The sequence below is a fragment of the Oncorhynchus keta genome, chromosome 20 (genome assembly GCF_023373465.1).
Source record: "Oncorhynchus keta strain PuntledgeMale-10-30-2019 chromosome 20, Oket_V2, whole genome shotgun sequence".
In the NCBI taxonomy this organism is placed as follows: Eukaryota; Metazoa; Chordata; class Actinopteri; order Salmoniformes; family Salmonidae; genus Oncorhynchus; species Oncorhynchus keta.
This window is the reverse complement of record NC_068440.1, coordinates 2019776-2037321: the sequence shown is the minus strand read 5'-3', so window position 1 is coordinate 2037321 and position 17546 is coordinate 2019776. Positions and strand designations below refer to the sequence as shown.

General features: G+C 44.4%; 1 protein-coding gene across 3 annotated transcripts in view; it reads right to left on the bottom strand.

Moving 5' to 3' along the window:
* The window catches only part of LOC118399138 (RNA-binding motif, single-stranded-interacting protein 3-like), a 391803-nt gene that overhangs the window by 239619 nt on the left and 134638 nt on the right, over positions 1–17546 (bottom strand). The window contains exon 1 of one of the 3 annotated variants that reach the window (XM_052471893.1): positions 14332–15492. The exons of the other annotated variants lie outside the window; for them this stretch is intronic. Coding sequence (XP_052327853.1) covers positions 14332–14406 — 75 coding nt within the window. The 5' untranslated portion in view covers positions 14407–15492. Of the gene's footprint in view, positions 1–14331; positions 15493–17546 lie in introns of those variants that run through there. 3 annotated transcript variants of the gene reach the window in all.

The window sequence follows — 17546 nt, the reverse complement described above, 5'->3', positions numbered from 1 at the left end:
ACTTTTTTTTGGATCAGTCAAAAAAACACGTTCTGGAGATGTCTGTTGCAGTGTGTCCTCCTCGTAAGCCTGATGTAAATCTCTATACAGAATCATTCTTCCCAATATGCTTGCAAAAGCAGAACATACGTCAATTACACAAGCATGCAGCTGCTGTTTTGGGGCTAGGCGATAAATAATGGATACCAGTCCTCAAAAAAGCTAATGAGAGAGGGGGAAGCGACAGCGCATTCTTGTCGAATTCTTGTCGAATTCTTGTCTTCTAAAAAAGCCCAAGGACTCAAAATACATGAAAAACAATTAGACTTCATCCACATTTCCACAGCAAGTATTCAAAAATGAACATTTTGCATTTTGTAGGCTACATTTTTATTCCCAACTCTAACTGTTTATAACGTGTGTGCTGGGAGCCAGGAAGCAAGTTCAGGGAGTGCATATTTTAATAAAACAAATGAACAGACAAGAAACACGAACAACGCACAGACAAAAAACAGAAACAATGACACCTGGAGAAGGAACCAAATGGAGTGACATATATAGGGAAGGTAATCAGGGAAGTGATGGAGTCTGATGACGCGCAGGTGAGCGTAACGATGGTGACAGGTGTGAACCATAACGAGCAGCCTGGTGACCTAGACGACGGAGAGAGAGCACACGTGACAACCTGTCGTGTCAACATTTCATGCTGAATAAGGTTTGTTTCTCTCTCACAGACACGAGGCATTAAGCCGTTGATTCGCGGGTATGCGACCGTCTCTATCCTCTTCTCTCCAGAACATGTGGGTGACCTTAATCATTTATGCGAGGCAAAGAGACGGGAGATACTGTACGCACCAGTGCAGACTGTGCAGGAGAAACTGGTGTTGTACATCAAAGCATGAACCACGCAAGTCAGTCACATGCAGTCATCTGTTACAAAATGTAACCTGTACCCCGAGAATATGCGGCTGCCTGCGAAGCAGAGTGATTAACTGTTGAAAAGCGCAATAAGAGACATCTTGTATGGAGAACACACATCATAATGCCACATTTTAATTCGGTTGCCGACGGCTGTTTATGTGCTACTAATTAATGGCGAAGAATAATCATCTTTAATCCTATTCAGCTCTATAATGCCAATGGCGTTCACTTCATTCATCCTACTGCTGCGTGACGACTTGTCTCGCCCTCGTCCTACACTGGTGTCCTTGCAATCTAATTCATGCCGCCTACCTGTCCCACTCTGTGTTTTTCCGCGAGCTGGCTAATACTCCCAAGCCATGGCATTGGGGAGGGGTTAGGGCATTCTGAAGGTCTGCCAAAATAATCACTCAGACAAAAAATACAAGGGCGGCTTGAGTCATTTAACCCGAATAGAGCCCCGAGAATGGACTGTTTGCATTTGGTAATCCCAGTTCGAGCAAAAGCTTGAAAAGGTTCATCTGCCACACCAAATTGGTGCCCGTATATCTGTTTGTATAGGAACTCATTGTCGTTTAGTTAAAGCCATCCAACACTCCTGGCAGCTATTCAAGCCCTCATGACTATTTGCTTACCCTCCTTCATGGCAGAATTGGGTTTTTCCACCGCCATTTTTCAAGCTAGTTGTGACATGGTATTTTCATTGAGATTGCCATTGCTAATGCAGCTCTGTAAGGTAAATGTTAGGGTTTACACATGTTTCAAAGGCCAGGCTGGGCCTCTCTGGTAAGACTACACCACCATTTGCATGCCTGTGGCTCGAATCTCCCTCCATCTTCATGTCTGCAGATCTGATTAGAGACACTAGGTCATTGGTTTGTGTGGCTAGAATGGAAATAAAATGCTAATTCCACAGAGTGAGATGTGCACCACCAAAGGATTTGTACTGTCAAACTATGATGTCACTATTAGGGGGATGAAATCACATAATGAAAAATGAAACTGTTAGTAGAAACTCTCGGCTGGTACTTTTCCCAGACTCTTACCGACTTACTCCAACATGCAAACCTTGGTACATTTCCCAGAATATCAATCCAGAAAGACTCTCCACTTGAACTTTGTAGTAACTAAGTGAGACTCAGATTTGTAACTATTTCCAGAAACTCTTAACTGTTTCTGTTATTACTCCAGGCTGTCTTCTCTTAAAACAGAGGCACATTTTGAGAGGGAAGCTCTGCTCTCTGTTCTGATGTCATTAGGCTTCCTCTGTTCATCGTAACATAGACGGCTGGTATAGCTCAGACTAGAATATAACCCTATAATAAGCTGAACCCATAAGGAGTGTTGGGACAGCCATGTCCCTGAGAAAATAGCTAATATAGGCTGATGATTATCTCTCATTGCGTATGAACACAGAGACAAGCCTCTCACTCTCACAGACTCCCGGACATGCAGACTAACAGCCTTTCTCCAGTAAGTAAAAAGCAGGGGAACCGTTGGATTCTTCAAACGCCAGCCCTTCTTTAAAAATGCAGGAGCAATTACCCCGGCTAGCGCCGAGTGACTGAGCACCGCGCGACGCCGTGAGACCGTTCTTTCCGTCCTGAAGCCGGATGCCAGAGCAGAGGCAGGCCAGACACAGCAGATAGACAGCCGGGGCTACGGTTACAGTAGAACAACACATCCCTTCACTAACATCCTGCCAGTCTCTTCCAGCGGTAGCTAAAAACCCTCAACCCCATAGCTGCTACCTAACCTCGCTCAGAGGGACATGTGCCCGGTAAAAGAGAGCGGCACTCACAGCAGGCTTTCTCATTCTGCCTGCTCCGCCCTGTCCTTCCAGAATGGGCTGAAGCGTGATGCTATCTTGTACCCTCGGAATTGCAGTTACGCGGTTCAGAAATACAAGGCTCCTGGTTCGCCTGCCCTGCAGCTAATTCTATTCGTGTCCTACTTCTCTGATGTTAATGTCCGTAAGTGAATGTAAAAAGGAGCGTTTACAGGAGGTGCCAGGAGGTGCCTACACAGGGGTCAGCGAGGGCTCCAGGAGAGAAGGAGTTATACAGAAAATGAAGGGAAATGAAAGAGAGAAAATGATGGAGAGAAGGTAAAATCAAAAGGCAAAAAAAAGAGAGAGGGAGGGACAGCTTCGAAGACAAAGACAAAAAAATAGAGCGTGCACTTGCAGAAACGCAAGACCAGGAAACAAAGGAATACATAGTAGGGCTCCATTGGGCATCCCTGAGCCCACTCCACTTCACTGTCGTGCTGTAGGACTCTGCTATACTCTGGCACCTGGCACCCGTGCAGAACCAGCAGCCTAGCTTCCCTCTGTAGAGCAGAGCAGAGCTGCCTGTGGCTCCAGATGGCCGGGGACGGAGAACACGGTGACCAGGGCTCCCTGAGGTCACAATGACACCATCGCCAGCAGCACTCACTCATAACCATTCACTCACAAGCTCACAGCCACGGAGCATCTGTGGTCATAAGCCATGCAGGGTGTGCAGGATACACTATGCATACATTCATTGTGCTACAGTTACAGTTACAGCTAAATACACTTGACGATAAATCCAAGTCAAGTCCCTGAGTCCCGTGTGATAGTTATGGCTCTGCGCGATGAACTAGAGAAAATCGGAAAAGAGAAAAGGGAAGATGCAATCTAATTTTCCCCCTTCTCTCCGATAGAATTAATTTTGAACGTCAAAAGGCTGAACACACTCACACAAAGCAGTCGTAATGAGATACGGACGTGAGCGCGTAAGGGGCAGGACTCTGTAGCTCGCTCAGTGCTTATGAGGAGGCGGTGGCGGCGGGTACAGTGTAGACTAATATGTGTGTGTAGATATGGGCCAAGCTGTCAGTTGATGAATGAGAAGGAGGCCACAGTGCCCAAGCGCTGTGTCATGTACAGCACACGAGTAGATAAATGAAAATATCCACTCCACTGAGTGACAGCTACATGTAGAGGGATTGTATGGCGAGATAACAGGCTCAGGCAGATTTAAAAATAAAATAAAACAGAGGTGTGGGTTGATTAATGATCAAAAAGCCCCTGGATTGTGGTGGCGAGCTAGGGGAGGGAAAACAAGGGAGAGAGGGAGCTAGTTGAGAGGCTGCTGCCAACCTTTATTGTTAAGTGACTAAATGAGCTTCATGCAAGGATTTCAACAGCACTGCCTCGGCAAGTGATTTCGTTCAGTCATTCTTGAAGCATATACTTAAGAATTGTGTCTAGAAATGACTAACTGTGTTGTATGATGCTTTGTTATATGAATATGTTGTGCTATATGCCAATAATAGGCATATAGCCTGAGAACAGTAAATATAATATCCTCCACTAGATGTTGGAACATTGCTGCAGGGACTTCCATTCAGCCACAAGAGCGTTAGTGAGGTCAGGGACTGATGTTGGGCGGTTAGGCCTGGCTCGCAGTCGGCGTTCCAATTCAGGTGTTCGATGGGGTTGAGGTCAGGGCTTAGAACCAGTCAATTTCTTCCACACCGATCTCGACAAACCATTTTCGTATGGACCTCGCTTTGTGCACAGTGGCATTGGCATGCTGGAACAGGAAAGGGCTTTCCCCAAACTGTTGCCACAAAGTTGGAAGCACAGAATCTTCTAAAATGTCATTGAATGCTGCAGTGTTAAGACTTCATTTCGCAGGTACTAAAGGGTCTAGCCCGAACAATGAAAAACAGCCCCAGACCATTATTCCTCCTCCACCAAACTTGGGAGTTGGCTCTATGCATTCGGGCAGGTAGCGTTCTCCTGACATCCGCCAAACCCAGATTTGTCCGTCGGACTGCCGGATGAAGCGTGATTAATCACTCCAGAGAACTTGTTTCCACTGCTCCAGAGTCAAATTGCGGCAAGGTTTATACCACTCCAGCATACGCTTGCATAGCGCATGGTGATATTAGGCTTGTGTGTGGCTGCTCAGCCATGGAAACCCATTTCATGAAGCTCCCGACGAACAGTTATTGTGCTGATGTTGCTTCCAGAGGCAATTTGGAACTCGGTAGTGAGTGTTGTGATCGAGGACAGACGATTTTTACACACTACGTGCCTCAGCACTTGGGGTTCCCATTCTGTGAGCTTGTGTGGCCTACCACTTTGCGGCTGAGACGTTATTGATCCTAGACGTTTCCACTTCACAATAACAGCACTTACACTTGACAGGGGCAGCTGTAGCAGAGCAGAAATGTACAGCCTTATTCTAAAATGGATTAAATTATTATTTTTCTCACAAGCTACACACAATACCCCATAATGACAAAGTGAAAACAGTAGAGTGGCCACTCCTCAGTAAAAGGGACATGACAGCCCGCTTGGAGTTTGCCAAAAGGCACCTAAAGGACTCTCAGACCATGAGAAACAAGATTTTATGGTCTGATGAAACCAAGACTGAAGTCTTCGGCCTGAATGCCAAGCGTCACGTCTGGAGGAAACCTGGCACCATCCCTACGGTGAAACATGGTGATGGCAGCATAATTTTCAGCGGCTGGGGGAAAGATGAACATAGCAAAGTACAGAGAGATCCTTGATGAAAACGTGCTCCAGAGCGCTCAGGACCTCAGACTGGGGCGAAGGTTCACCATTCAACAGAACAATGACCCTAATCACACAAGACAATGCAGGAGTGGCTTAGGGACAAGTCTCTGAATGTCCTTGAGTGGCCCAGGCAGAGCCCGGACATCTCTGGAGACACCATTAAAATAGCTGTGCAGCAACGCTCCCCATCCAACCTGACAAAGCTTGAGAGGATTTGCAGAGAAGAATGGGAGAAACTCCCCAAATACAGGTGTTCCAAGCTTGTAGCGTCATACCCAAGAAGACTTGAGGCTGTAATCACTGCCAAAGGTGCTTCAACAAAGTACTGAGTAAAGGGTCTGAATATTTATGTAAATGTGATATTTCAGTTTATTATTTTGTAGTAAATTTGCAAAAATGTAATCAATTTAAGAATAAGGCTGTAACGTAACAAAATGTGGGAAAAGTTAAGGGGTCTGAAAACTTTCAGAATGCACTGTATAGTGTACGTTCCTAGCCTAGTTTCAAGGCATATCCACCATTAAAACTCAATTGAACAAAAAAAACGTAGAGCTCATGATTTCCTCTGCCTTTGATGAGGCTACACTGAAAGGCTACACCCAGTATGGGGATATAGAACTGGCCAGCCAACGGCTCTTAGACAGGCTTGAAAGCAGCAGGATTTAGATGGGCCTGTTGTTATTTCTGCAGCACAATGGCTTCCCCCGTGTAATGTAACCAAACCCTTTTCCTTGCTTTTAACCAGCCCCTCCCTCTACCCCTCCCTCTGGCCCCCCATCTCCCACCCCCACCCTCCCACTATAAGGAATCAGAGAGAGTAGAAATGGAGCCCAAGGTCCAGACAGACACAGGCATAGAGCCAATCAATGGGCTCCATTGATTGGTGTTTACTTAAGGCCCTGGATATTTTTTTACATATTTTTTTTATTGAACCTTTATTTAAGTAAAAAGTCTGTTTTAAGAACACATTCTTAATTACATTGATGGCCTTCCTTGGCCTACCCGGACGACGCTGGGCCAATTGTGAGCCGCCCAATGGGACTCCCAATCACGGCCGGTTGTGATACAGCCTGCATTCAAACCAGGGTCTGTAGTGACGCCTCTGGGACTGAGATGCAGTGCCTTAGACCAGGGATCACATCACCAACAAACTAACATGGTCCAAGCACACCAAGACAGGCGTGGAGAGGACACATCACTAACAAACTAACATGGTCCAAGCACACCAAGACAGTCGTGAAGAGGGCACAACAACAACCTATTCACCCTCAGGAGACTGAAAAGACTTGGCATGGGTCCTCAGATCCTCAAAAGGTTCTGCAGCTGCACCATCGAGCATCCTGACGGTTGCATCACTGCCTGGTATGGCAACTGCTCGGACTCCGACCGCAAGGCACTACAGAGGTTAGTACGAACGGCCAAGTACATCACTGGGGCCAAGCTTCCTACCAGGCGGTGTCAGAAGAAGGCCCTAAAAACTGGCAAAGACTCCAGCCACCATAGTCATAGGCTGTTCTCTCTGCTACCGGAGCGCCAAGTCTAGGTTCAAGAGGCTTCTTAACAGCTTCTACCCCCAAGCCATAAGACTCCCGAACATCTAATCAAATGGCTACTCAGACTATTTGCATTGACCCCCACCCCCTCTCCCCCTATTTACACCGCTGCTATTCTCTGTTGTTGTCATCTATGCATAGTCACTTCAATAACCCTACCTACATGTACATACTACCTCAACTAACCGGTGCCCCCTCACATTGACTCTGTACCGGTACCCCCCTGTAAATAGTCTCGCTATTGTTGTTTTACTGCTGCTTTTTAATTACTTGTTACTATTTTCACTTATTCGTTCCCATATTTTTGGAAACGGCATTGTTGGTTGGAGGCTCGTGAGTAAGCATTTCACTGTGAGGTTGTCGTATTCGCCACATGTAACTAATGAAATTTGATTTTCATTTCATTTCGTTTAGACCGCTGCGCCACTCGGGAGCCCATATTAGCCTGTGTCTATCTCCGTGTCTGCTCCTCAGCATTCTCGGGTTCTCTCTGTATGCTCTACTAGCATGACTGTAACACAGACCGTGTGTGTGTGTGTGTGTGTGTGTCTCCGCCTTGTCTGTCGGATCTCTTGATTGACGTGTCATAGTAATACAGTAGACTCAGGTGACTACTGTAATACAGGTGACTACTGTAATACAGGTGACTACTGTAGCCTGTACCGAAGATGATGACTTTCTCTGCATTAGCAAGGCAATTCATGGAAAGGAAATGGATTGAAAAGGGATTTCCCATGGGCAAGAAAAAAAAAATACATTCAAATATATCTACTGTGACGTTATCTTGATCTTCCGCAACTTGTACTTTGGCATTTTTTTTTCAGGCGCAAACAAAAATAGCTGTCACTTCAAGTTGATAAGGATCATCATGAGACATGCCAAGGCATGCAGAACGTTGCCAACAGACATAGCTATTGGATGAAATGCACACATTACCCATAATAACTATCATTAAATGACATAATTGATCTGTGAGGCTTAATTGTTCAGGGGACATACATTTACTGTCATTTCCTCATTTGTGAAATATCTATCATTCAAATCAAACAAATACTCAAATACAGAAAATTCTGTGAAATCCCAGTCACTATGTTCAATAAAGTATCGTACAGTATCAGAGAGAGATTCAGTGGTGCCTCTGTTCACTCATAGAGCCGGATGGGAATAGAAACAAGCCTTTAAACGATTCCCTTATCAACGCACTGTCCTGCAGGCTCCCTTCCCCGTCGCCCCTTATAAAACATGCCACAAAAATGCTCTTTCAGGAATCAATACTCTTGTTCAAGAGAAGCACATGCTACGCTCCACTGCACTAATCAATGGAGGGCCAAAATGTTATTGTTTCATCTAATTTCTGAGTTGTGCATGTTAATCCTCGCCGTCAACTGGAATGTGCTCATCGAACAGTAGCGGGTCCACTGAATTATATGCGGAGATGTGAGACATTTGAAATGGAGATTGAAATCGCCTTTTCGACTATGAAATCCTGTCTTACAAAAAAGGCGTAAGACAGTGTTTAACTCTTAATATGCTTTTCATCCTAATAGAACCCAGATGTTCTGTAGATTCTATATATTCCTCGGCGGACAGAGAAGTATTGCAGATATGCGTCATAAAATGGAGTCGGAAAGGACAACTTGGTATGAGTTACGTTCTCTAGAATCCCTACCCCCCTCATCATTTGCAGTTATTTATGATCGTTTGGGAGAATGAGGCCATATCAAGAGCATGCTGAAATGAAGATTAACAGACGGACATGGATGACTGCAGACAGAAGCTTAATTCAGGCGTCCTGCCTGTGAGGCCAAGCGGCTGCCATCTGATGCTGGGGCCCAACCTGCCCACCTAACTGCCAAGGCCCTCTACTCTACCAATCAATGATAATTAATGGGATAGCAGCTCTACCTCCCTGCACTCTCTGTCAAAGAGACAGAGAGCCCTCTGCTCTCACATCACTGGCCCTGGTCACAGTCCCAAACATACACTACCGTTCAAAACTTTGGAGTCACTTAGAAATGTATTTGTTTTTGAAAGAAAAGCACATTTTTTGTCCATTAAAATAACATCAAATGTATCAGAAATACAGTGTAGACATTGTTAATGTTGTAAATGACTATTGAAGCTGGACACTGCTGATTTCTAATGGAATATCTACATAGCCGTACAGAGGCCCATTATCAGCAACCATCAGTCCTGTGTTCCAATGGCACATTGTGTTAGCTAATCCAAGTTTATCATTTTAAAAGGCTAATTGATCATCAGAAAACCCTTTTTGCAATTATGTTAAAACAGCTAAAAACTGTTGTCTCGATTAAAGAAGCAATAAAATTGTCCTTCTTTAGACTAGTTGAGTATCTGGAGCATCAGCATTTGTGGGTTCGATTACAGGGTCAAAATGGCCAGAAACAAAGCACTTTCTTCTGAAACTATTCCATGTGAGAAATTGCCAAGAAACTGAAGATCTCCTACAACGCTGTGTACTACTCCCTTCACAGAACAGCGCAAACTAGCCCTAACCAGAATAGAAAGAGGAGTGGGAGGCCCCAGTGCACTTCTGAGCAAGAGGACAAGTACATTAGAGTGTCTAGTTTGAGAAACAGATGCCTCACAAGTCCTCAACTGGCAGCTTCATTAAATAGTACCCGCAAAACACCAATCTCAACGTCTACAGTGAAGAGGAGACTCTTCACTGTTGACATTTCTAAGTGACCCCAGACTTTTGAACGGTAGTGTACATAGGTTATACATACCACTAATTGGCACTAGCTAGAGTAACGAGCCAGGAAAATGAAACCCTTTCTTGGAAAATTCATTGCTATTTGGCTTGCTCGCAGCTGTTGGGTGGACGAGTTCGCATGACATGGATATCGCACTCAAGTATACATCAATCGCTGATGGATGCAAGATCCTGTTCGCGCTGACCTTGAGTAGGGGGTGACGATAAACAGGGGGGAAGAGATGCCTGTTGCAGTGGAGTGGGGAGGGAGGGACAGAGGAAGGAAAGGAGGGATGAGGGGCATGTTAACTTAAAATGGCACAACAACTAGGTTCCAGTTTAATAACCTGTTGTGACTAGGGGGCAGTATTTTCGTTTTTTGGAAAAATAACATTCCCATAGTAAACAGGATATTTTGTCAGGACAAGATGCTAGAATATGCATATAATTGAAAGCTTAGGATAGAAAGCACTCTAAAACTGTAAAAATATTGTTTGTGAGTATAACAGAACTGATATTGCAGGCGAAAGCCTGAGAAAAATCCAATCCGGAAGTGCCTCATGTTTTGAAAGCTCTGCGTTCCAATGCGTCCCTATTGAGCAGTGAATGGGCTATCAACCAGATTACTTTTTCTACGTATTCCCCAAGGTGTTTACAGCATTGTGACGTAGCTTTACGCATTTATGTTGGAGAATACCCGTAAGCGGCTACATTGTGTAAGTGGTCACCTGATGGCTCTCAGAGTGATTCTCGCGTAAAATACAGAGATAGCCATTTTTCCAATCGGTCCTACTGAAAAACCAATTGTCCCGGTGGATATATTATCGAATAGATATTTGAAACACACCTTGAGGATTGATTCTAAACAACGTTTGCCATGTTTCTGTCGATATTATGGAGCTAATTTGGAATATTTTTCGGTCGTTTTCGTGACTGCAATTTCCGATCGATTTCTCAGCCAAACGTGAAGAACAAACGGAGCTATTTCGCCTACAAAAATAATATTTTGGGGGAAAAGGAACATTGGCTATCTAACTGGGAGTCTCGTGAGTGAAAACATCCGAAGCTCATCAAAGGTAAACGATTTAATTTGATTGCTTTTCTGATTTCCGTGACCAAGTTACCTGCTGCTAGCTGGACAAAATGCTATGCTAGGCTATCGATAAACTTACACAAATGCTTGTATAGCTTTGGCTGTAAAGCATATTTTGAAAATCTGAGATGACAGGGTGATTAACAAAAGGCTGAGCTGTGTCTCAAAATATTTAACTTGTGATTTTCATGAATAGGAATATTTTCTAGGAATATTTATGCCCGTTGCGTTATTAGTGTCAGTCGATGATTACGCTCCCGGACCCGGGATGGGGAGTCACTAACAACGTTTACTACACCGTATTTTCACAAAACATGGTTGCCATTGCACTCAGACCAGGTCCATCAACAGTGAGACTACCACCAGGCGTACTAATAACAGAGTGACGGCACCGTAGTGACAGAAATTTGACAACTTAACAGAGCATACCCCTGAATGAGAGACCTGAGATGAGCTCCTCTGAGATATGAGACAGAGAAAAAGAGGGAGGGAGAGGTGGGAGAAAGATGGATAGAGAGGGGAGGGGGCAGGGTGAGAGGGAAACCATATGGCAGCAGCACAAATGTATTAAACTGTAAATCAGAAGAGAAACCAGTGGGCTACCAGGTGGGGATATTCTCCTCTAGTATCCTCTAGTTAGCTACCTCAGCAGCTCTTCACAATGGGGAGGGAAGATGAAGAAATAATTTATCTGCATTAGTGTATCTTATTGATGACGGAGGACTTCTAGTCTTCTCGACTGTCCCCCCATCAGCCACCAACCAGAGTCCAGGTTTCCACGCCAGAGTTAGTGATGCGTACAGCGGCTAGAGCAAACGTGGGCAGCCATGGCGGATGACAGTTTACTGTCAGCCTACGTGCTGGCCAACATGTCGGTTATCATGATGAAGGCATTGCTGAGCCAGGATAGGAGATACGGCTTTTATTGTGTTACTAAAGGTAGGAGATATTGGTGGGTAGTAATCTCATTGGTTGATTGATTGAATGTATTACATGCGGACCACAATGCTCACAACGCGTGCGTGAGTGATGCAAAAATAAATGTACACAAACGTGTTATTTACTCATTGCACACACACTGCTCGCGTGTGCGTCAACGAGTGTCTGCGTAGTCAGGCGCTAAAATACAACTTGGTTCTATTTGTGACGCCAATCCCATCTCCTCATTCGTTTTTAGGAGCATATACAGTTGAAGTCGGAAGTTTACATACACCTTAGCCAAATACATTTAAACTCAGTTTTTCACAATTCCTGACATTTAATCGTTGTAAAAATTCCCTGCCTTGGGTCAGTTAGGATCACCACTTTATTTTAAGAATGTGAAATGTCAGAATAATACTAGAGAGAATTCTTTATTTCAAATTTGATTTCTTTCATCACATTCCCAGTAGGTCAGAAGTTTACATACACTCAATTAGTATTTGGTAGCATTGCCTTTCAATTGTTTAACTTGGGTCAAACGTTTCGGGTAGCCTTCCACAAGCTTCCCACAATAGGTTGGGTGAATTTTGGCCCATTCCTCCTGACAGAGCTGGTGTAACCGAGTCAGGTTTGTAGGCCTCCTTGCTCGCACACTCTTTTTCAGTTCTGCCCACAAATTTAATTTAGGCTTGAGGTCAGGGCTTTGTGATGGCCACTCCAATACCTTGACTTTGTTATCCTTAAGCAATTTTGCCACAACTTTTGAAGTATTCTTGGGGTTATTGTCCATTTGGAAGACCCATTTTCCGACCAAGATTTAACTTCCTGACTGATGTCTTGAGATGTTGCTTCAATATATCCACATAAGTTTCCTCCCTCATTATGCCATCTATTTTGTGAAGTGCACCAGTCCCTCCGGCAGCAAAGCACCCCCACAACATGATGCTGCCACCCCTGTTCTTCACGGTTGGGGTTGTGCTCCTTCAAGCCTCCCCCTTTTTCCTCCAATGGTCATTATGGCCAAATATTTTTATGGCCAGTTATATTTTTGTTTCATCAGACCAGAGGACATTTCTCCAAAAAGTATGATCTTTGTCCCCATGTGCAGTTACAAACCTTAGTCTAGCTTTTTTATAGGGCGGTTTTGGAGCAGTGGCTTCTTCCTTGCAGGTTATGTTGATATAGGACTCGTTTTACTGTGGATATAGATACTTTTGTACCCGTTTCCTCCAGCATCTTCACAAGGTCCTTTGCTGCTGTTCTGGAATTGATTTGCACTTTTCGCACCAAAGTACATTCATCTCTAGGAGACAGAACACATCTCCTTCCTGAGGCTGTATGGCTGTGTGGTCCCATGGTGTTTATACTTGCATACTATTGTTTGTACAGATGAATGTGGTACCTTCAGGCATTTGAATATTGCTCCCAAGGATGAACCAGACTTGTGTTGAGGTCTACAATTTTTTTTCTCAGGTCTTGGCTGATTTCTTTTGATTTTCCCATGACGTCAAGCAAAGAGGCACTGAGTTTGAAGGTAGGCCTTGAAATACATCCACAGGTACACCTGCAATTGACTCAAATGATGTCAATTAGCCTATCAGAAGCTTCTAAAGCGATGACATCATTTTGTGGAATTTTCCAAGCTGTCTAAAGGCACAGTCAACTTAGTGTATGTACATTTCTGACCCACTGGAATTGTGATACAGTGAATTATAACTGAAATAATATTTCTGTAAACAAGTCCAAAGTAGAAGAAGAGCCTGAAAGAGGAGAGATGACGAGAAACTACTTTGGTTTACTCTTTTATCTGTGGACTAATTGTCGGAGTAGATGAGCTTCTGCATTTCAGGTAAAATAACAACCAAATGTTTCTATCCCAGGACAAATTAGGTAGCAACAGTAAGCTAGCTAGCTAAATTGCCATGAATGTTTAATGCTTTTTGACATGTCCCCAAGTTAATATAGTTGGTTCAGAGTTCAATTCAATATTTCAACCTGCGTGTCCTGATCATGTCTAGGGGTGGTTGGACAAAATCAACATAAACGCAATGGCACACGAGCGGTCTGGTCAGCATGTTAGATAATTGAAAGTGGTAGGCTCCTCCAGCCGTAGACAACATTACATACATTAAAAACACAATAAAGCCTGTAGGCTTATTTCCAATGTGGTTCTCACTATAAAACTCCAATCCAGTTAGCCTCAATTAATCAACCTTCCGGACAGCTCCACTAGCCGTACCGAGGGCGGACAAACTAGCATTGTGATCCCTCACCAAGTGACAGAGACATGCAAACCCCAGCAAGCCACTTGCCATATGAAACCATCACGGCCAAGGCCAGTCATCCATCACACCACATCCCCACTCAGCGGTTTGACAGGAGGAGCGAGGGAGGGGGGTGAGGAGAATGGAGGAGGGAAGGGGGTTTGGGGTAGGGATGTGGGAGGGAGGGAGGTTAAAGTTTACTGACGAGGGAGGGGGGAGGAGGAGGATGGGGGAGGGAGGGAGCTTAAAGTTTACTGACGAGGGAGGTGGGAGGAGGAGGATGGGGGGAGGAAGGGAGGTTAAAGGTACTGAAGTGATGGGTGTCCTACCTTGGTCTGGAGGTAGTGGGGGTAGTAGTATGTGTACTGAGGGTACATTGGTTGCTGTTCCAATCGCTTGCCCATGTAGCTGGAATCCTTAGCGCCGTGGCAGGGAATGGTTGCGCGGAGGCAGAGGACGAGTGTTAGTAGTACTGGGGCTCGGCTCTCTGACTGTAGGTCCCTTTTTTTTCCCCGTCCACACTGGTGTCTTGTAGCACTGCTGGTCCTCCGGAGCAGGCAGGGTTCGTCTGACGGAGAGTGGCTGGGAGAGGGGTTGCCTCTGTGGGGGTAGCTCCTGCCTGACGATGCCTTTTAGTTAAATCTCCTGGAGTGTTACAAACGGAAGCTGCTGCGTGTCCTGTCTGTTCCTCACTGGCTGGTGTCGGATAGTAACGCGTGAGAAGAGAGGTAGAGGAGGAAGAGGAGAAGGATGAGGAGGAGCAGGTGGCAGTGGCTTTAGGCAGTCCTGCGAACAAATTGCTGGCACAGGACAGTGTGGGAGAGGAGAAAAGGAAAGACAAGGAAAAGGGGGAGGATAGATAGATCACTTTTCTATTTAAGCTGTCTTGCTATAGCTTACCTCGCTCCTCGGCTTCAACCTCTCTCACACTCTCTGTCGCTCAATCGGCTGCTCTCTCTAACAGCTCTCTCTCTCTCTCTCTCTCTCTCTCTCTCTCTCTCGCTCTCTCTTTCTCTCTCTCCTCTGTAGTCTGATATCCCAGCTGCTCTTGTGTTGTACTGTCGGACACAGGATATATCCTCAGCGGCGTGCTAACAGATACACTTTGGGAAGAGTCAGTATCAGGCAGGAGCAATCTCAGTGTGTAACAGTTCAGCCAGAGAAGAGCAGATTACACAGAAACAATCCCAGCTCCTAATTGATATGGCACCAAGAAAAAAAGGAATCTCCACCGGTCCACTGGTTCAGAGGAAAAGAGAGAAAAAATATAATGAGAAGCACAATGACAGTGTCCCAGGTGCCCAACAGACAGACAATCCAGAGAGTCTCCTGTCTGCGATCCTCCCTTTTCCTGCTCTTCTAAAATGTGTTCCTTGTTTCTTCTTGCCTGCTTCGCTCTCACTCACTCCTCCCAGCAGCCTGCCTCTCTCTCTCTCTCTCTCTCTCTCTCTCTCTCTCTCTCTCTCTCTCTCTCTCTCCCTCTCTCTCCCTCTCTCTCCCTCTCTCCCCCTCTCTCTCTCTCTCTCTCTCACTGTAACAGGGCGGTAAAGGGGGCTCGTCCTGCACTGTGAGCGGACTGCCTCCTCCTTCCACAGCCGGTAGGAGGGACTTGAGTCGGCTCCGAGCAAGAAAGAGATCCAGACATAGACCAGGGGGCTGCAGTATTTCCACAGCCAGAGAAAGGAGCGGGGAGAGGGGGACGGCAGGCAGGCAGGCTGTAGCGTGTGGAGTCGATTCCCCCTACTGGCTGCCAAAGGACCTAACGCCCGGTTCAAACTCTCCTTCATCAATGTGGTCTGATTTGACTTCTGAACCAATCAGTAACCTTGAATATTACTCCATATCTTTATAAAACTATAAGATAACGGTAGATTTTTCTTCTGGGTTCATTGGTAAAGTCTGAAAAGGTATGTTTCAAGCATTCACTTTTCTCTTGGAAGTAAAAGAGATTGTCCGTAGTGACAGTATATCAACATCCTGTATAATTGCAATCAAATCAAATTCATTAAAATTGTATTGGTCACATAAACCTATTTAGCAGATGTTATTGTTATTGTTATTGTGTAGTGAAATGCTTGTGTTCCTAGCTCCAAAAGTGCAGTAATATCTAACAATTCACAACAATACACACATCTAAAAGCAAAAGAATGGAATTAAGATATATAGAAATATTAGGATGAGCAATGCCGGAATACAGGCATCGACTAAAATACAGTAGAATACAGTATACCCTCCATATACCCTCCATATGATGATACATCATAACAAATCAAATTGCAAATGTATTGTGCATGTTTTTCTGTGTAACCATGAAAGACCAGCACTGAAAAACATTCAAATACAAAACGTGACTTAAGATCCTTCTAAATAGCCACTCTGGGTGCTTTGCCTCGACATAGGGAGCAATGTTTCCCAACATAGAACATTCCACCTGACCAATTAAGCTCTTCTCACTATGAAAAGACGACATAGACAACACTTTCCACCCACATCAGATGTGCAGAGTATGTGGCCGTTCAGAGCAGAGAGACATCACGTGGTGTTGGGGTAAAGAGTGCTTGAGGGAAAAATCACTCTCTATATATACCACCAGCTACAAACGGACACCGTTAGATGCTATAATCTGCGTTGCGTCGTGCCTAAGAACAGCCTTAGCCGTAGTATACTGGCCACAGAATTCAGGGCTTGAACAACCCAGTTTGTAGTATATTTTATAAACTGGTTACCAATGTAAAATAAATGTCACACCCATATACCACACCCCCTTGGCCTTATTGCTTAAATATATGCCATTTAGCAGACGCTTTTATCCAAAGCTACTTACAGGCATGCGTGTATATATTTTATGTACAGGTGAACCAAGGAATCAAACCCACTATCATGGCGTTACAAGGGCCAGGCTCTGCCCACTACGGAGGACTGTAAGCATGACAGTGGAGTCCAATGGACAGCAGCAGGATGGTAAAGGTTCTTCTCTTTGGTCTGCGAGAAACTTCAGCTGCACACACAGACTGTGGCTCAACCTATGAGTCCACTAATTCCTGGGCTTCAGTTTTCAGCCATCTCAATTAGGAAAATGAGCCTTGACTTCAGGGTGAGAAATTTAACTGTGGCATTATTTATAACAACAAATGTGTTATGCAAAGCATTTTAAATGGCACAAACATAGATAGATAGATAGATAGATAGATAGATAGATAGATAGATAGATAGATAGATAGATAGATAGATAGATAGATAGATAGATAGATAGATAGAGATAGATAGATAGATAGATAGATAGATAGATAGATAGATAGATAGATAGATAGATAGATAGATAGATAGATAGATAGATAGATAGATAGATAGATAGATAGATAGATAGATAGATAGATAGATAGATAGATAGATAGATAGATAGATAGATAGATAGATGATAGATAGATAGATAGATAGATAGATAGATAGATAGATAGATAGATAGATAGATAGATAGATAGATAGATAGATAGATAGATAGATAGATAGATAGATAGATAGATAGATAGATAGATAGATAGAT